General features: G+C 33.2%; 1 protein-coding gene and 1 long non-coding RNA gene across 3 annotated transcripts; both read right to left on the minus strand.

Annotated features, from left to right (window-relative positions):
- Nucleotides 1-217: 217 nt before the first annotated feature.
- Nucleotides 218-13176, minus strand: LOC112468435 (purine nucleoside phosphorylase). Of its 2 annotated transcripts, none has more exons than XM_025037602.1 (6): nt 12926-13176; nt 5078-5172; nt 3739-3947; nt 3470-3645; nt 2273-2463; nt 218-913 (listed from the first exon to the last, which is right to left on the minus strand). In XM_025037602.1, exons 1-6 carry the CDS (start codon nt 13027-13029, stop codon nt 690-692), a joined length of 999 nt encoding a protein of 332 aa, XP_024893370.1. In that variant the 5' UTR covers nt 13030-13176; the 3' UTR covers nt 218-689. The 2 variants fall into 2 exon arrangements, with proteins under 2 accessions (XP_024893370.1, XP_024893371.1); XM_025037603.1 differs by having other exon boundaries at nt 3739-3917; nt 12926-13175.
- Nucleotides 13177-20135: 6959 nt separating this feature from the next.
- On the minus strand, nt 20136-21224 carry LOC112468450. Its single transcript, XR_003042393.1, has 3 exons — nt 20901-21224; nt 20598-20726; nt 20136-20286 (listed from the first exon to the last, which is right to left on the minus strand). It is a non-coding gene; the product is annotated as an uncharacterized LOC112468450 (long non-coding RNA).
- Nucleotides 21225-21587: the final 363 nt, after the last annotated feature.

Below are 21587 nucleotides of genomic sequence, written 5' to 3' on the forward strand. Positions count from 1 at the left end.
TAAGAAAATACCTTAATGGCAATCGTTCCATCACGAGCGCAATTTTTTCGCTTAACAAATCATAATTTAATTCGATATTCCTGTACCGTATATAGTCTTCCAGATTTATCGGAACTGAATGACGATGCATTAGCGATAGAAGAGTACGGAAACGAGATGAGGGTAACGAGGGTGGAAAATTGAGAGGAAGCGCTGACTAACCCTCCGTCTTTAAGTCCTCCTTCTCCGCTCCTTTTTCTTCTCTTCTTCCCCCCATTCCTTCCTCATTTCCTTCTCCAACGAGGGCCCCTCAAGACGCGATAACGAATCAATTGAGATCTGAATCGAGCTCAAATTCAGATAAGTGGAACCTAGACGCCAACTAAATAGGTAAGAAACTGCGATGGGAATAACGAGGATTCGAGAACTGCCCCTGTCAATCACGCATTAAGTCTCCGCCACTTATGATTGCTATTACTACAGTTTCGTTAAGAAAGGATCTCAAAGTAATTCAAGAATCTTATACTGGATAGACGAAAGCTGAAATTGAAACCTTATTTGGTGCTACAATTTCTCAATTCTTAATAAACGAAACTTTCCGGAGCTTTGTTTATAGAGATGAAAATAAAGAATTGAAATGAACAACTCAACAATCTGAGATCCCCCCTATGGCGAAGCGAACGTTCCCGATCGTCAAAATCTCGAACAAATTATTTCGTCGGTAATTGCAGCATGTCTCTGAGACGTATCACGATTCTGGACACGTATTCCTGAAGAACCGGCTGTCGCGCCTTGCCAACGTCCATCACTTCCTCATGGTTCGCTTCACCGTGATCCTCGTATTCAGTGACGCACGAATTGGTGATTAAACTGAATGCGAACACGGTGAGATCGCAATGCCGGGCGGTGATCACTTCATGAACCGTGGACATACCTAAACAGTGACGTCAACATGTGTTATTACACATAAAAATAGCTGTACATAAAGAAAAATATTACATATATATTATATATAATGAGAAGAAGTATAATTTAACTTTAACAAATAAAAGCACACAAGTTCGCAATAAAAAAAATAAATTAAAGTGTAAAGAAAACGAAGGAAAGAATTAACGTCTCTAATATGTCTATTGAGTCTATTAGAGTTTATTCTGTTAGAGACGTTAATGTGTAATTATATAATAATTATACATATAATATATAATTATATAATTATACATTAATTAGAGACGTTAACTACACATTAACGTCTGTAATAGGACAGAATGCGACCATTTGCCAGTGACAAAATAATAGTAATCACTATCTCACCCTTTGAAAATTATTATATGTAAACCATTTCTTTATTATTAATTATTATGTATTTTAATGCAAAATATATTTCAACGTAAAAATACAACCATTCATAAAAATGTTATAAGAGGACTAATTTCATCATTACAATTTAAAGGTCATTCCGTTATCTCATTCATTCTATAGATATAATTGCCCCACACGACGTTATGCAGATAAGTGGGCGAGTGATTGCAAAACACTTAAATTTATCATCAGCTGTTTTCAGTGCAGCAAAAAGGCTTAATTGCTTATCAATGAATCAGCATACACGTGATATTATACGAACTCAAATATTGTTGTAACGTCAGCATTGAATGTCTCTAACAGGATTTTGTACTGTATTGACATTTATTGGTATTTTTAATTGGTATTTTGAATGATTAGAGTGTCGTTTGTGTAATAACAGCTAAGAAATTAATGTTATTTCATATCTTTTGTTTCAAACGTATAATATACTATATTAATTTCTTCAATAACAATTAACTATTTCGTTTTCACTGTAACCACGTGGCTACATACATTTAAAATTATAAATTAAATATATATCATACCTATATTTTTTGTGAAGAGTCATAAATACAATAAGAATTTGCAAAATTATAACTTTCTTGAAACATTTTTTTAAGACGGACTTGGATAAACCAAAGAAACTAACTTTGCAATGTAAATTGTTAGATATACGTAGTTACAATACGCTTGCAAACTGGCAGCAAATTCAATCAGAATTTTAGATTAAAATTCTGTATCCCCGTTCATCTTGTATTTTGCTCGCAAAATTTGCTGTTTATAAAATGAAATGTTTATAAATTGACGCCAAAAACTGCATAAAATTGAGCGTAATCTAACAGTAAACAGACTGTAAAAACCGAGCAGGAATATGCATGGCACAATACAATAGTAAATTGTCAATGCGTTTAATACTAGGCTTAATTATAATTGATAAATAACTGCGACGTACCAACGGCGTCGACGCCGACCATTCGCAGCATCTTCAACTCTGCTACCGTCTCGAAATTGGGCCCACCCAAACACGTGTAAACTCCCTTGTGTACGATATCGCCAATACCCATTTCTTCAGCTTCCTGTCTACCGATCTCCATCAACGTGGCGTTGTAAGCCTTGTTCATGGGCGGAAATCGAGGACCAAATCTGAGAAACAAAGAAACAAATATATGCTAAGAACAGAAGAATGTTAAAATAATAAATAACGAATAATAATTAAATAATAAAATCGTGATTTTTATACTTTGAATGAATATTTCAGACATTAATTTGTTTGATTTAATTGCCTGTCCTTCTTAAGAAAGAAAGAATAAAAAAATACATTTCTTTGATTCATCATATAGATAAAAACAAACATAATTTAAAAACCTTTAAAGAATCACGTTGTTTAACAAATTCAAATACTTTCGTTGTAATGTCTACGGGTAAAAACATTATCGAAACTCACCCAACTCATAAACGAGCGATTGATAAACTATTTGCACCGATCGACGTATTTGCTCTGTTAAGTTTTTCTACGTTCTACCTTACGTTCTACCATCACTCTTTATCTACCTTATTTCAACCTCTCCTCCACCCAATTCCGTTATTTTTTCTACATTTTTTATCAACATCCTCTTACAATTGCTTAAAGTTGAACAATTCTTTCCGTTGCTAGTTGTATTCGTTTTTTGTTTCCAAGCAAAATTAATTTAATTTTTCATCACAGTCGATTATAAAGACCTTTCTACAGGACTAAAATTTCCTTGACACGTTAACTGTGCCACGCGAATTTTGTACGTTTTATTCTAATTGTAAGTATCACAGTAGAATATTCATTATTATGATCATATAATGATAAAATATTGAATAATATGATTAAATAAGACTGTATTCTCGTGAATATTACATTGAATAGCACACTTTTTACTTCATATTGTTATCTAGCTATCTGTGTCATCTAAAATTCTATATATGTATAAGGTGGTACTTATTTTTTACAAGCATTTTAAAAAAATTGGTAACGCCGGTCCATCAATGATTACCACGGTCTCACTAAGAAAACAGGTGACCATCATAGCAATCAACGTGTTAAACAATCCACTAGATATAATTTAACTATACTTATGTCGTACATATTGGTAAAAAAATTCGCAAAGAGCGCGAATCCCACCTGTCGTCGTTCGGTCCTTGAAGCGGGTTGTTACCGGCAAAACCCATCATATTCACATGATCCTTCACTATCATGATGTCACCGACTTTGTAGGTGGGATTTAGACCGCCGGCCGCGTTTGTAGCGATTAGATGCGTCACTCCTACCAGCTTCATCACTCTCACCGGCATGGCGCACTGCAAGCAGCCATTGTCACACGTCTCGATAAATACAATACTTTATCATTTGTTTTTACCCAGAGATTGTAATTGCAGTGTAGCCAGTCGTACCTTCCAGAGTGGATAGCCTTCGTAATAATGAAACCTGCCCTGCATGCACATGACCGGTACGCCTTGAAGATAACCGAAGACCATCTGGCCGGTGTGGCCTTTTACCGTGGACACCGGAAAATGTGGGATCTCTTCGTAGGGGAAGCATTGCTTGTCCACGAGGGATTCCGCGATCGAACCTGGACACAACTCGTTTTGCTCATATGATCCTGTTTAGGAATAAACACAAAGCTGTGTGATAGGATATACCGTCACCGGAGATCCCGCAGGGCCGTTTAGATTTGTTCGAAGCAACATACGCACACTCACATAAACCATCGTTAAACCCGTTAATCTTCAATAAACGTCTTTCTGGAAATCTTTCGGTGTAGAAGATTTTAGACGCTAACTGATCGGAGTAATTTTGGAAGAATTATTTATACCCCTTTCAGTGTAGAACGAGCGATAAATAACATTATTAAATGTTCTGGTATTCAATTCTGAAGATCTCGCATGCCTCGTCGATTAATCCTTTCCTGAAGCCATAATCATTCCCGAGAAAAGGTAGATTAATTTGTTCCTGAGAACCTTTAAATACTTTACAATGACTTTAGCTTAATACGCGCGTGCAACACGCTTGCACAGTCAAACGTGACTATTCGTGCTTTAAAGTCTTGCTTTCTTAACATAATTAAAGTTATTACGTGTAAACAGGATCAAAACCAGATATAGCTGTGCTTAATGCTAAGCGGAATATAAGCGTGAAAAGCACAAAATACATATAAGAGTGGAATCGTAATTAGGCAGACGTTACTAATTTTGCTGTAGCAATACTTAATAAATATTATACAAATAATAGCGCGTAGAAATATACATTTTAAAATCGTTTATCACGATTATTTTTTCACAAACAACTTATCTTCTCAATTACAATCTGTATAATAGAGCTGGCACAAAACTTGGATAAATTAGCTTCAGAAGCACCGTGTACATTAAAGTAATAATATGCAGGAATTTAGGATATTGCATTATTATCTTGTTGTATTTATAAAAATTCCCAAATAATGTCAAATATCAATTTTTTATTCCAAATAAAAATAATAAAGTATTTTCATGTCTCACACCATTAGCGACGTATCAATTAGACTTGATTAAATAAACAAACGTTTAAGATCCATAAACTTTCAAAAAGTTGATTCTACAAAACATTGGTTTTGGATTATTGGTAATGGATTAGGCGTGCCGATTTATATCGACAATGAATAAGATTATATCACTTGATAATCCAGTAAACGAATCGTGTATATAAAGCACAAGAAGTGTGTAAAGTACAAGAAAGAATATATGCAATATTACTAACCCATTCCCGAACCGCATATCACCCCTATCTTCGGCCTAATCTTGATGCGGTCCAGTAAGTATTGCGCTGACTCCTGCAATATTTCGAAGGTGTACCTGAAAGACATAAAATTGCATTTCGTATTTATTGCAATAAATACAAGCACGTTAAATTGTCCACGATCGAGCGAGGGTCCATATTAAACACTCAAATACAAGCTTTATTATATAACTACTTATTCATTACTTGTACACGATCGATATAAAATTGTAAATGTAAATACTTGTAATATTGAGACAACTCATAATTTTCGTAACTTTCTTACATTTAGCTTTTTCTTTTAATGTTTGATCTTTGATCTTAATTATGTAAATCAACCCGTATGAGGCCAAGCTGCGCTGCAGGCAAGAGGGTTGCGAAGGAACTCTCATTATCAAACCCGCGCGCGATCGAACGTGGCCGGGGAGCCAGTCGCCTTCTCTCTCTGCGCCGATATCAGAGAGACATATTAAAGCGTACTCAACAGATTGGTACTGATTAAGCGGACGTCGTACCCGTTGCTTTAGCTTACACGATCGCGCAGCTATATTAAACGTCCCATCATAATTGTATGTAATTGCGTACCTGGGCTTTGCGGTAATGACAACTATGGAGACCAGCCACCGTGGGTATAATAATTCATATCCCGATCCGACGATACAAGTAGTTTCAAAAGTTGGATATCGCGAGTATACGATTACTTGATACGACGAGTTTGACGTTTTATCATAATTACTGCAGTAAAAGACAAATTATGCACGCGCAGTGTGCGTCACTTCCACTTTCACATGTCCATCCGCCCACCCCGTTCACACACACACGCGTACATATGCACAACAAAATTAAAAATAAAGATAAATACGTTTATTGACTCCCTTCAGGATTGCAAGGCGTTTTGTAGGGACGTTCCCAACCCTTTATTCCATTCTCATTCAATACTACCCTTTCTCCTCTCACTTAACCCTTTGGACCAACGGCTTAACGTCTCTTTCCGAAAGACGGAGCCCAGTTTGCTCCGCACAAGAGCCTATCTTGCACGAAGGGCGCAGTTTTTCGGAAAAAACTTTCCATGTTACATGGCTCTAGTGGACTCGAATCTGGTTTCTCAGATTACGACAACAGAGTTTTTGAATGTATTAAAAATTATATTAATATAAATATATTAATAAACAGAGATGTGCCTTTTCCAATCGGACTGGATCTTTATAGCCTTTTTTGTGTTTTAAATAAAAGAATGAACACGCTCGTGTGTATCGTGTGTAAAATTGAAAGGAAAAGAGCCAATAACCCAGCAACAATAACTGTTAAATAAAGTTAAGTGTTAAATAAAAGCTGTTAAATAAGTTAAATAAATAAATAACGGTGAACAGTACATACAATTTTATGTGTCAGGTAAACCAAAATAAATTAAATTTTACAATTAGCTAGTTCGTCAAGTACCTATGTAACCTATGCTAAAATATGAATCATCAATTCCTGTGTTTAAATTTACTCTTGAATAAACATTTTAATCTCAAATTAATCTCTTTAAAAATCAATTTAAGAGGGTTGTTCAATAAAATATCAATAACTATTTCTAAGTTCTTTTTATAAAACATGGAATGAGACAATAAGCTAGCTCTGTCAACTAAGCTAAAGATCGTGCCTATCTTGTGGTAATCCGGGTGATTAGAAAAACATGAAAGGCATCTGCCTGAAAACGTTTTTTTTTTGTGATGCCAGTCTATGTACATGTATAGTCTACGATGTATAAAAATAGATCTAAAAAATTTAAACAACGGTTATTCTCATATTTCACAGCAAACTTATTAAGTCTTTTGTGATAATTATTTAAAAATGTCTACGATGTTCTGAATATTATCGCACGGCGCTGCTAAGATTATATCATCCACATAGCGGCGATACAAAGTTAAATCTAATTCGGTTAGTTTTAGTGGTGTTTTCTCTAAATCTTAATTGCATCACGTCAGCGATAATCGGAGATAGTGGAGACCCCACTGCGGTGTATCGTAGATTTACTTATAATGTATATCACGTTATTATAAAGGTGAAGTATGTAGATGATAATACAAATTCAAGTGCAGATAAGAACTCTTTTTTCGGTATTTTCGTTTCCTTTTTTAAATATCGCCACATCGATTGCTGATACCCTTGATTGCTGATACCATTGATCCAGAGGAATGTTTATGAACAATAACGTTACATCTAATAAAACCAAGATGTCTGAATGAGAGTTTTTTTTATTAGAAAACTCTATAAAGATCAAAACTGTTACTCACATATAACTATCTGTATTTTTTGTGTTTATTTGTATACATTTTTCCACTGCGCGCCAAATTACTTGTCGGTTTTGAAACCGAATTTCGTTGAAAAACAAATATATATTACATTGTTCCTAATGAAACTATCGGGCAAAATTTTCTATCAAATTACGCAAGCTTCGTACATGGAAAAAAAATGATATTGTATAATATCAACAGCATCAGTGTAATCAAAATGAAATCTATTAATGCAACATCACACACACACACACAATATTAATGAACAAAAAACATCAGATTGTTGTTTTAATAATTTAAATATTTGGTCGATTAATATTTCTACTTGTTAAATATTTGACCCAATAATATCCAATTGAATTAACTATTTATGTTTGTGGTAGCCCGTGACTTTGACGTTTAATTAAAGCAACTTCTTTTTTTTAATTAAATTTTTTTTCCGTATATATAATACATATTTCATTATCATCAATTTTTGCTCAAGTTTTCCAAAGTAAGCTATTTTTAAAAAAGAATGCGCATCTCGGAACTTAATTAAATTCGAAAATCTTTATACGGAAATATCATTACTACATTGAGTTATAAATGATTAAATATGTACATTCACATCGAATAAAATTGGTGCGCTCAGGGTCGTAATTACGCATACACGCTTGTGTATATTATTACATTCACTCTATTAATTTTCATAGATTAACCGATATTGATTCTCATCGCACGACTGATCTTGTTTTTTAGTTTGTTATGCAAATGCCGCGCGGCGTGTGACAATTATTGCAAATTAAAATGAGATTTGAATTTTTAATTTATACTAATGCATCTTGATTATTTCCTTATAAAAAAGTCCCGAACAGAAACCAGATTTCACTTCCGCGTACAATTCCAGATGGGACATATGAAATATGCAATAAGGAAATATTCGTACGAGATAAAGATAATTAAATAGGTGTGCCGTGGATTTCCATTTTTTTTTTCTCAAATCAGTCGATATTATACTTAACGTTTGAATGAAATTCCTTATAGCTATCAAGCTTTGATGCTTGTGCCAAATTGTCAAAGGCGCAAAAAGGAAATGCGAATATCAACTCGACATACAGTTTTAAAAATGAATAATTATTTTATTTTTTTAATAGCACTAAAATATATAAATTATTGATCTTCTTTATTGTAGTTCCACAGTTTTTTCTTTAAATTCCTAAAGTTTTGAACCTTGGATCACGAATTCTTCGTTTTTATGAATTTTTAAGTTAATCAGCTCCTAGAATTATTAAATATTTTTTAAAATTTTGGTTTAAAAAATTTTTTGAAATAAATAATTGTAATCTAAAAAAATAAAATTCTTGGATTTTTCTACATTTAATTACTTGAACGCTTAATATTTTGATCCTAAAGTTGAATCTCAAAAATTTTATACACCTTAATGTTTCGCATTTTGTGAAATTGCGGACACCAAAATGGCCAAATAGTCGCAAGTTTCAATTACTACACTCGGGTTGTTATATGCGCGCCCGTTCACTTCAATTCACGGAAATTTTGCGTGTGCATTTGCGCGCGTGTGTGCGCATACAAGATAGATGAGTTCTGTGTAAATCTGGCATACTCGGTGTAACTAAAATATCAGAAAAGAAAAAAAAACAATAATATGTTTAGAGACATTTACCAATGTTGTATTTTTATTTTCTCTATTTTTTATTATTTATACATTTCTTATATATTTATTTCAATGCCTTATTTTGTCTTAATCAGAGATAATTGACACGTATTATAGATTCTAATAATAGTTTTTACCGCTAAAGAAGACTTAGTACAGTCAAAACGTTCGGAATTATTTAATAAATTATATATTTTACTATAAATAAACATAAATTATAACTTTGTTACATCTTATTATGCTTGTTTTTGACTGTTACCTCGTATATAGCTTTGCTTGTAACGAGCAGATAACATTAGTTTAGAAATATATTTGGCATAAATTCATATATTAATTTGTCTATCCTGTATGTCACCTCAATGTCGAAGAAACTCGATTAAGAATTAAAAGGCGTCTACCTCTTTTCTTTAAACATTATGAGGCAAGAAAATGCTATACTCTATTTCACTTTTTTATTGCTTCTAACATTTCATTTATTAACACGTTCGCGTGAAATATGATTGACTCGCTTAGAATTTACCTCTTTAATCTATTCTACGTATGCAAAAGTACATTACATAACAAGAATGAGACTATTGGAAATGTAAAAATGTGACTTGTAGCGCACGTTTTTCCATGATGGTGAACGGCTGTTAATGCATCACCGTCAACGGACAAAAAGTGACTAATTACTCAAAGTAATGTGTCATTCGCAATCAATATAACGGCCGTTCAAGGTAAATAGATCGATTTATCCGGAACTAATTTTCTCCTTGAACAAGGAAAAATTAGTTACGGATAAATCGATTTTTCTCGTGCGCGAGTACGAGCAAACATCACGTCGAATTGAAAGCAACTTCTTTATTCTAATATACTCGTACATTTTATTTTTTTAATCAGCATCAAAGATCAATCTTTCAAAGATTTTTGTTATAGACACTGAAATATCTATCTCATTGCAAATTGAGAAATTCTAGCACCTACAGAATGAAATACGTATATAACTCTTACATAATTTTCAACACTCCTATATTGACACATGTTTTTGTTTCTGTCAAGCAACAATTTCACGTTTTTTGCTTCAATCAGAACCGTTGTATAACTTGTTGATAGCTACAAGGCCTCGAAATGGCTCGCAACTTTTTCCCGAGCACCACGTATATTCGCGAAAACGCGCTTCGCACACGCATACGTATTCCGATGCATGATTTGTAATACCTCTGAAGCCTATGTTACGCATTTAGCTTAAATCCGCTACTATTTGAGCTTGCCGGTAGTTTAGCAGGTAACCGCATCGTTTTGTACCAGTTTCAGAGCGAAATTACATCGAATTATAGCGAGCGCGCGAGCGTACGCCTGCATGGAATACTTCGTTCATTCGATTTGCGTCATATTTGTGAGAAGTAGAATTAACTCAACTAATTTCGCAATATTGGTAATCGTCAGTAGACGGCAATAACAAATATCATTTGTATACACATTTTGACTCGCGGATTCTTTCCCAGGTAGTACATATTAGTTTCATATACGTTTTTTGAACGTATACATAGTTTCATAACCGTAAAGAACCATTAAGAAACGTTTGAACAAAAATGTTTTTGAAACCATGGTTTAAGAAACGTATTTTTTACGTTTCTACAGCTAACAAAAATACCTGTTTGTCTGTTTTCTTTCAAAATTATAATTTGCTTTATCTATATACATACTATATACATATATATATATATATATATATATATATATATATATATATATAAATAAAATAGCTTTAATAGCCTTTTTTGAAACATTTAAATTGATATTGCACTAATTATTGCACAAAATAAGTCATTTTATCCATGCACATATATCCACTTATTTACTTAAATTAATTTTGTCCTACCGGTCTTAATCTATTTATCATCGGACAAATCTGAGCTTAGAAAACTCCCAACAGTTGCAAAATAAACGTTCTGCTGAACGTGGCCATTGAAAGAACATTTATACGTGTGTTCCGTTTTGAAGAACTTCCTGAACTGGTGCACATTAGTAATGCAATTAAGTTAGAGTGAGACAAGTATATTTTGCTTCACTTTAACTTATTGCACGAATGTGCACCAGTTCAGGAATTTCTTAATTCGAAAAAGAATAGACGTCATAGATGGTATGCATAAAGCTTCTAGAACATGTCTCAAAGACGTCATAAACACGTTCAAAAGACGTGAAAAGTAGGAATTTTAAATGTCTTTATCTAAAATGTCTTTATCATTAAAACAAAACGTTTCTATAATAGTTTTTTAAACGTTATTTTATCGGAAAAGAAACGTTCCATCGAACGTTTTTCGAATGGACATTTTTACTCGAGAAACGTGTCTAGAAATCGGTCATAAAACGTTTCGGAAAAACGCTTATAAAACATTTCTGAAACGTGTATGTGCTACCTGGGTTTATATTTTGCATATATTTTACAATTATGTCTAATTACTATCCCACGTTAAAATGTGCTTATAAAAAATATTTAAATAAAGTTTTAAACAACAAGGAAATTTATATTTGACACTAACTGGCAAAAATCATTTATTTGTATATCTCACGACCATTGATTTTGATCCTTCTCAAGTGTAATTTTAATTAACATAATATATATCGTATACAACCAATCCTACCCAGGTAACAGAATAACGTCTAAAGACGTCTAATTGACGTCTAGAAACGTCATTAAGACGTTATTAAGACGTCACTCTGCTACCTGGGTACAAATTAGAGAACTTAGGTTTCGTGCACAAATGACACAATCGAGCTTTTTAACGCCAATAATTGATGATAATGGAATCGATAATGTAAATCAAGTAACAAAAATGTTTATAACTATTCCTTACATTAAGAGTCTTAGTGAGAGAATACGTCGTATCTTGAAGAAATTGTGATTTCCGCGTACTTTACACAGTCCCTAAAAAGCCCGATTGTGTCATAAAGAAGAGCAAGGACAAACTTAATAGTTTCAAATAAACCAATGTAGTTTACAAAATCAATTGCACAAACTGTGACGACACTTCTATATTGACGTCATCAAACTAAAAGGCACCTATAGATACGTAGCATCAAGCATTAGGACATTAGAAAGCATACTAATAACCATTCCGTCGTCAATAAACACTGCCTACAATCATTAATTTGAATAGTTGAAAACTGAGATTCAGATCTTACATGGTAAAAAACAAACCAGAAAACGTGAGATCGCTGAGATGTTTTTCATTAAAATGTTGTGTTTTCAAAAAAACACAACATAATTAATTTGCAAAAAGACACGGATAATTTGACCGGGACTATAAAAATAGGAACCCCTTTTTTATTTTACTGTGCAATTATAGTCGCAAATACCAAATATTTTTTTCTTAGCGTATAAGTTCTCTAATTTAAATTATGTATTATTTATTCCTTTATTATAATTTCAACTGATTAATGTAATTTTTAGTTTCTTGACTTCTGGCTTGCTGGGCACAATGCTATAACTAGGATTGGTTGTATACGACATGTGTAAATTGAAATAATAGAGAAGAACCAAAATCAATAATCAAAACGTCGTGAGATATACAAATAAATGATTTTTACCAATTAGTGTCGAATATCATTTTCCATGTTATTTATTCGCTGACGAAGAAAAGTTCTCTTTCTTATTTTACAGTTTTTAAAGCAGTTTATTTTTACTTAATTTCTTAGGAATGGACTCGATAACATTTTAATTTGCAAATTAATTACAAAGATGTTCAAGAATAAATGTTACCAAAGTTAAAAAGATATGACTTCCAATAGAGCTTTCAAAAATAAAATATTTTTTTGCTATTTCTTTTTAATATTTTTTTGTTAAGACATCTTGCATGTTAGATCTTTGATATCGATGACACTTGAAATTCTATGAGAAACAATTTAAATGGGACTTACGTGTGTCGCTCCTGCTTCACGTTTGTTTGCAACACATCGTTATTGGTCAACCGTTTGACAGCCGAGTAGCTGTCATGACCATTGGCGGTTTCCGGAAACGGCATTTTTCAATATCGAATAACTGCGATTGGAACGCGGATCGAACAGCTAAGATCGAACAATCGACGATTGATAAAAATATGAAGAAACGAGAAACTTAATCGCGATCAAGCCGCGTATATATATCGCGTGCTCACGACAAGTGGCTGGCGTGACTTTCGTAAGCCTATTTTATAGAGAAGTTCAAACGCTGGTCAAAAGAAAAACGTGAGCGCGAAGAGCCCGCCAATGGTCTTGGACATGGATGAGCGCGACGACCAATCGGCGTACGTACGAGTCGCGACACACGGGGTGCTTGCGCGGGTATGTGAAAACCAGGAGTGGGGAGGAGACGTATACGATGATAACCCGTTACACAGTGCAAGTGGTCCAATTATTGTTATTTGTTTCGACAACGACGTTGACGTCGGCGAAGCGCGAAATCTAGCGCAACGCAATGTCGGAATAATATTTCAGTTGACGAACAAACTGATTAAGTTTATCTCGAGGAATATAGAGAAACGCGCGCTCGGAATATTATTAAATATACCGCATCGAGGAAATAAAAACATTTAAAGATAAGTAGAGAGTGATCTACGTTAAAATATCTCCATCTATCTAAAAATATCAATCTGCTATATCTTTATAATTCAATAGTGTTATAATAGGTTTAATTGCAGATTTAAATTTATTTACTACCTTCAATATTAAAAATAATGATTAATTAATTTTTTCAATTTCTTGAATGATAATAAGAAATTAATAGCTATATAAATAATTAACTCAAGAATTCATAATTATATCTCTGAACTTAGAATTATAACACAAATTCAGAATTATAATGAAGATTTTCAATTTTAATTATATAATTTTTTATTCTTATTTTTATTTCTACATTGGCATATTTATTTTTTATTGTTCTCTTAATTTTTTAAATATCTATTTCGTAAAAGATTGCGAAAATTCTTTGTTAAAATAATCTAAAGTAGATATGATAGAGAGTAAAACGTTACTCATTCTTGTGCTAATTTTCTTTCTATTGATTCTCGCCGGAGGATATCGCGCGTTAATAGGCAAGCGCAAATAAAACGTGACATATATGACATTCGCGACACGAGATACTGTCAAATAGCTGCTATGCTCTCGAATAAGGCACATTTATACATGGTGATGCATACTCCCAAGGATACGTTTATCTATTCGTATCTTTAGCAAATTCATGTTAAATCAAATTAAATTAAATACTACGCTGGCCAATATTATTAATTAACACTCTAAAATCCAAGTCTCTATTTACTGAAAGAAAAAGATCTAGATTTTTTTCTCTGTAACTCTTTAACCTAGCCAAATCTTGACTTTTTTTAAAAAAGTCAAGATTTGGCTACTCTTTTTTTAAATTAAGATTTTTCTAAATTTTTGAGATTTTCTCATTAAATTAATTACTAGCAAAATGTATCAACGAAACCAATTAAAGAATCATTGAAAATTGTTGAAATATCGGCACGATGTTTCTTATTTAACTGAATTTTTGAAATTGCTTTCCAAACAAATTGTTACAACTGATCGATATTGAAAAGCCGTCTCGCTCGACCGAAATCGCTAAAATGCATACTTTCCTTACTACAATATTATTCCAGTTAAAAACGTCTTCCTGTATAAAGTCGATCCTGATGAGGTGTTGGACGAAAATTCAACATATGATTGGAGCACAAAATCGAACGTTAAGCACCAGCTGTATCGTATAGATAAGATAAGAAATCTCATGACGAAATAAATGTAAAATCAGGATAATACTTCCATTAATACCTCTTACGTCATTCTTTTTCAGATTATTTTAAATACCGAATATGCCATAACACATACACACATTGCGTTTTATTTTGTACAAAAATATATAGATTAAACCATGAATAGTAAAGCACAGAAAGAAAGAGAAAAAAAGAAAGAGAGAGTTGTTTCAAATTTGAAGCATTGCGACTATAAAGATGTTATTAATCAAAAAGTAAAAATTTTTAAAAAATTTACTTAAAAAATTGAACAGATAAAAAATTTCTGTTGTTACCGTCTTCAAGTGACTCTTACTTATTATAAGAAGTTTGTTTTTACCAATCCTAATTAATAAGATATTAAATATAATAAAAATTTAAGTCATTATGATAAATAGTTGTCTTATTTAGAAAGTTCTTTAAGAACAAATTAAAGATGTTATTATAGTTTTAATAATCAGAAAGAAGAAAATATTAAAGAAAAAAGCATAGAAAAAATTTATTCAAATTTTGTTTAAAAACTTATAGCAGGAAACTGTTCCTAAACATTAAGATATCTAAAATTATCTAAAACTATCTGAAGTTCTATCATTAAAAAGATATTTTAATTATATGAATACGAAAATAAACGATCGTGCTTGACTGCCACGGTCTGCTCGCATATTTACCTACACGTGACTCAACAGTTATTCATATGTAATATTTTTCTTGTATGTATATGTGTTTCGCTGTCCAACTTATATCTCTTCTTTCATAAAAATAATAATCTATGAATCTATGTATAATAGGTTTAATCTCTAGTATAATATTATGTGTGATGCACCATATATTGCAAAAATTTATAGATTTAAATAAAAACATATTTCTAATATTATATACACAATCTTATAATTATTTAATATAAAAATATACATAGTTTAAGGTAAATTAATTTTTGGACAAAGCAATAATGTGTTAATCATTGGTAAAATTTCCACTGCAGTAGAATATTGAATTATCTACAGATATATTAAGTTATCGCTCTCGATAACTTAATGGTCATTTCCTCTAGAAACATCTTATATATTTGTTGAAGATAGTATTTGGAATTTTCCGGTGTTTTTATAATTTAACACTTTGTGTGGCCCATACCATAAGCCTTTTAAGGCACAGGCAATTTCTCATACTTTACAGTTTTTTCCTATAACGTTTAAAAAAAAATTGCGACAGTTCCGGCCTTATGTAAGTATAGAAATCACTCTTTGAAACCTTAAAGATAAATACATTAATTTTTATAGATTTTTTGTAACACAGAAACGCGTTCAAAAGCCCTTTAGACTTGAAAGTCCCAGGGTGTCCTGCAGGTGAGTGCTTCAAAAAACAGTGTCTACGTAGTGTTAAGGGCTCATACACAATGAGAAAAATAAGGAACAAGGAATTAGACATAGAGAGAATTCCGTATCTTGAAAAAAGAGAGTAGCTGTGCGTCTTGAAAAACGATGCGGTTATGTTTAATTCCTTGTTCCTTATTCCTTTCATTGTGTCTGAGTCCTAATTCGAATAGCAAATTTAAAATTTAAAATACTTGAATTTTAAAATATTAAAATATTGAAATATTTGCATTTTAAAATATCTAAAATACTTAAAATATTAAAATGTTTAAATTTTTCAAGCTTATAAGTAAAATATATCAGAGAAATTCGAACAATTCAAATCCGATATAATTAAAATAATAAAGTAAATTCAGGCAATTTTGAAAAAAAATAATTAAAAATTAGTTATATTTAATTTATCACAATCGCTTTTGTAAATAAATTTTCTCTCATGCCTAAATTGTTTGAAAGATCGAGTCGTTTGCCACTGCATTTAAAATCAATTAAATAGTTTTTGATCATATATATTCCGTTCGTAAACGAATTGTCCAAGTTCAAAACTCAACTTATGTACCGTACAATCACATATTTCAATTGATAGTTAAGAATAATGCGTAAAACTCGCACGTATCAATCAATTAAGAAAAATATATAAATACCATGTACGTTTCAAGCAATTTGCTGTTCGAATAATTAAAAAAGAACGTCAATTCTTATTTGAATTCTAACTTTAGTTTCTTCAATAAACTTAACAGGATCAAGCTGATTTATTGTGCATTTATTTTATACCTCAATATTTTATAATAAAATTACATTTTTAAAAGTATAATTAAAAATATAATTAAACTATCTCTTGGCTAGAGCACGTTTATTTAGTCGTTATCGTTTAATAGAGTCGCGTGCAGCGATCGCGTATATACTCACTCATCGTGAAAGGCACTCTGGTCCTCCTTTGTCAAAATCAGCGATACCTCCATCGTTAAAAATAAATCGAATCAAATCGGATCAGCTGTTGTATTTGGTGATTGCAAAGTCAATTAACATCCAGTTTCAGCAGTGCAGTAGTATTTACACGGTCGCGCTCTCCTAAATTTATTACCGTCGCGCCGCGCGCGATAAGTTACTGAGGGTCAGCAGATAAGGAACCCCAGCGAATTTGCGTGGATCACTCGGGTCGGGATTAATGGTCTTGCTTTCGCTCTCGGTATTTTGTAATGACGTCTGTATCGCGCTTATCAGCTGGTCGCGATAATGCGACAATAATCATTCGGAATTGATTCTTTAAATTCCGAAACAACAAGTTTTGAAAACCTTGACGCATTTACAATATTGCATACGTGCACACGCGTAGTTTCGCGGTCAATAATCATCGTGCGCAAGACCGGTCGAAGAGATATTTTACCCCGATACCCCTTACCAATATATCGCAGTTACTGAATAATGCGCAAATAATTGTGCGACATCGATCGGTTATTGACCCTTTTTGAACGACAATTGGTCGGTACAGCTGAGGAGTCGATTCAGCAACTATATATCGATTGATTTAATAAGTGGATTGTCGAACTGCATCGAATGTTGCATGCTAACAAGTGGAATATTCTAGCGATATATACTTATTCTGACAAAATCCTTATCAGAGATTTTTTTATTTCTTTTGGTTTACTTATTCTGATATGTATCACGACACAGATTCGTGTGAATCTTTAAAGATCTACAATACATTTCTCTGCGTGGAACAGAGGGAATACACTTTTTCGTTTTTCAAAGGAGAAAAAAAAATTAAAAATGTATCTCTTACTCGTGTAAATTTGATTAAATAAATCATTCGAGTAAAACGTAATACAAGATTAAACAATGACAGCGTAACAACGGTACCGCACATTCGCGCGGCTCGAACAATAATACGTGAAATGATATTAACTGCGGGAGACTACTTAACAAACTTGCACTGAATAAAGATGACGTTAACTTAGCGCGGGGAGCACTATTTATACGTGCTGTACATTATGCAACAAGTAGGAACATTCGCGGTAGTAGCCTATTTACCCTCGGGCTAGACCAGATGCAGATAACACAGCCATATATATCTAATTGTCTCTTCTGACTAACTTTTCCACTTTTCATATTATTCCAAGCGTGTATAAGCGTATTATAGATAAAACGCTTTTAACAGTTTGATTTATTCGAACGAGCTAATACAAAACTCAAAACGCCAATTTATTTTAACTCTTCCACTTTACGGTTGGTTTCATTGGCAAAACGTTTACGCAATTACGTATAAACATTATTTTGCAATTTCAAAACGGCACGCTGTATTCGTCCACTATTCTTTCTCTCTTCTGGGAACCCTCTATCCTCTACCCGACGAAAAATTTTTCATGTAAAAACATATATAAATATATACAATTATATGTAAAATGTTAAATATATCCATATATTCTCTTTCTATTGTATAATTTCTGTTCATATATACAGGAAAAATAATATAAAAAAAAAGAAAAAGAAAATAATTTAGAAAATCATATTTGCATCGTTTTTTAATAAAAAGTTAAGTTTGAAGAAATAATAAAAAATTGGCCATATATAATTATATACAATGTAATAATTGTATATAAAATATGATGATGGAATATATACAGTATTATATAATCCAATCGTAAAATAACAATACAAAAGTTGTATTCCTATTTATTTTTCAATTATTCTTATTATTTTTCTCTACGTACACGGACAGAGATTATGTCTACAAAAATAAAGAAAACATATAGGCATATTTTACATGTAATTATATATAAAATTATTATATTATACATAATTATATTTTTATATATATTTTTTTATATAAAAACTGTTTGACCGGATATATAATTTTGCAAGTTAAGACTCTCCCTAAGATATATCTTTACGTAAATTAAATCTCACATATTTTATTATCTTACAACGCGATAATGTTGACTTGTAATATATCAATTTAATCAAATTATCTCAGCGATAATTAATTTGATTATCGAGTTATTATCAAGGTATTAGTAAGGTATTAGTAATATGAAAATATGAGTCAGTATTTAAAATAGCCTTAATAGCAGATCAGGTGTGTGCAATTATAAAAGAACTTATTCAACTTATAACACAGGTGCGCTCGAACTTGAATAAATGTAATTTTTTAATTTTTTGTTTACGTTAAAAATATAATTATTCTGCTAAAATAAAACAATAATCCGTTTCATATCCGTTACAAAGGTATTAAGTATGTAGGTCGATCTTTGCATCTTCTCGTTTGAGCACATATATGTTTTGGCATAAAAAAGAAAGCTACAAAGTACACGAAACACGTTTAATATTCTACAATGTTTCTATCAAAATAAATTAAGTTTAATCCTTAACTTATTTTTTGTCTCTTATTTTTAGTTCTAAAAATTAGAGAGAGAGAATAAAATTAATCAACATTAATAGAAATGAACATAAGACACAAGTTTATAATTATTATAAACCTACATAAGAGAGAATTAATCTTGTGTTTTTCGAATGTTGTTAGGAAATGAATTCGCAATATGTTTATTTAAGTCACGATTGTATAGGAAAAATATAGTGAAGATAGATAATGCGATGATTGTGCGTTTTCTTCATTTAGCTTGACAAAGATTTAAAAACTATTAATAGGATACGCTTATATATATAGTAAATTAGCGACAAATTAATACCATTTATCGATCAATTATCCATTGATCGCAAATTTTGTACAGAAAATTTCTATTAATCCGTAATTTACCAAGTGCCTGGATAAATTTTTGTTGCTATCAAGTGAGCTGCGGATAATCGACAAGTACAGATACGTACCAATTATCGATACTTTATCAACTATGAGAACATGACATAATACATACAGTTCTAACATTGAACACTAGCGTCGCTGTCGACATTGTATTATTTAGGAACGGTGTCAGAGAGAAACCTGAGAGAGGCCATCCCGGTCTTTTTCGTGTGTTGCTGTGTTGCATTTTCCGACGCGCCGCCTGAGAAAGTGCAACTCAACTACGTCGTATCGCTCGGTAACCGCACATGGTTTGCGTCCGTGCTAATGTCTGAACTAGCCAGCTGGAGGGGATATTATTCTGGCCGCGGCGGCCGCGCGCTCGGCCGGCCCGGGAGTTGCATCTGATTGCACCTGTTGATGATATTTTTACCTTATTTTATATTATATTTTTTTTTACCTTATTTTATATTATATTTTTTAAATATAGATAAATCGCGCAAAAATATCTGTTCCGCGTAAACAGCCACCGTCGCCTCGATATCCCTCACGTACTGACTGTTACTACGTTTATGCGAGCGTTACTTCTGTAGTAACTTACGATACGTCCGTCGCGTAAACGGGATTTTGTAGTAACTTACGATACGTTACTCCGCGTAAACGAATGATATATCGTAAGTTACTACAGAAGTAACGCTCGCGTAAACGTAGTATGAGGGAGTTACGTAATCGCCAGGCTAATGATCACTACGTGTTCGCGATATATGTATATAACACTCGCGTTTCGAGAGACAGCTACGTCGACCAGACACCACCGAGACAGAACGCAGAACGTAGAATACAGCCAGTTAAACCTGTGAAAGTTAACGAAAGATTCGGCATACGTTGTCTTTTATTGTTCGTTGAAAGTTTTCGGTATTTTTGAACCGGCCGCGGCCGCGCGAGTAGCCGTGACGTCATGCGCCGCTCCGCGCCGCCGGCGCGGCGGATCGATACGGTGACGGTGATGTAGTAGGCAGTGTAGGCACCTGCGCAGTCCGTACTAGCGGCGTGACCGTTGAACTCGAAAGCTCCGTACCTCGAAGATCGGCGCGTTTTCAACGTTGTTTCTGGCGATGAGCGGACTTGTCACTTGTTTCCGTCAACGCTCGGAGTAGTGTTACCTGCGTGAGTGACTCAGTTATCATTCTTCCGAGGAATCTCGCACCGGTAGGAAGTGTTTGTGCTTCGCGCGCGCTCGTCACCGACGTCACCGTGCTTCGTGCTGTTTTCGGAACGCGCTCGTTTCGGTGATTGGCATTCCTGCTTCCTCGTTTCGCGGGCCGCGGGAATACGCGCTACGCGATCGAGTACCGCGCGCCGTGTGCCGTGTGTGTAAAACAATTTATAGCGTTTTTCACTGGGAGAACTAGTGCGCACTAAGTGCGCACTCGCCGCAGGCAACGTGTTTCACTGGGCGTTTCGATGCGCGCGAAAATGGTGCGCGCTGTTTCACTGGGAAATCTAGTGCCGAGTTTTTGCACTATAGTGCGAGAATTCGGCACGAGCTCCGAGAGACGGTGTCAGTTCAGTGCAACATGGCTGCGTGGGATGGTGACAATGTTTCAAATTCACGAGATGCACGATTAGCATTTGGACTATTAAATTTGTTTTCTTCGTCATCATCCAGTAGTGATAAAGATGATTTATTATTAAAAGAAAATCCGCGGAAAATT

This window comes from Temnothorax curvispinosus, unplaced genomic scaffold (genome assembly GCF_003070985.1).
Source record: "Temnothorax curvispinosus isolate PA1 unplaced genomic scaffold, ASM307098v1 QBEX01018473.1, whole genome shotgun sequence".
Lineage (NCBI taxonomy): Eukaryota > Metazoa > Arthropoda > Insecta > Hymenoptera > Formicidae > Temnothorax > Temnothorax curvispinosus.

Coding starts and splice junctions, on each gene's coding strand:
- LOC112468435 (XM_025037602.1), bottom strand. CDS start 13,029: ATGCCGTTTCCGGAAACCGCCAATGGTCATGACAGCTACTCGGCTGTC. Junction 5,173..12,925: donor GTGAAGCAGGAGCGACACAC/GTAAGTCCCATT, acceptor TATGTCTTTCAG/GTACACCTTCGAAATATTGC. Junction 2,464..3,469: donor CAAGGACCGAACGACGACAG/GTGGGATTCGCG, acceptor TTTGTTTCTCAG/ATTTGGTCCTCGATTTCCGC.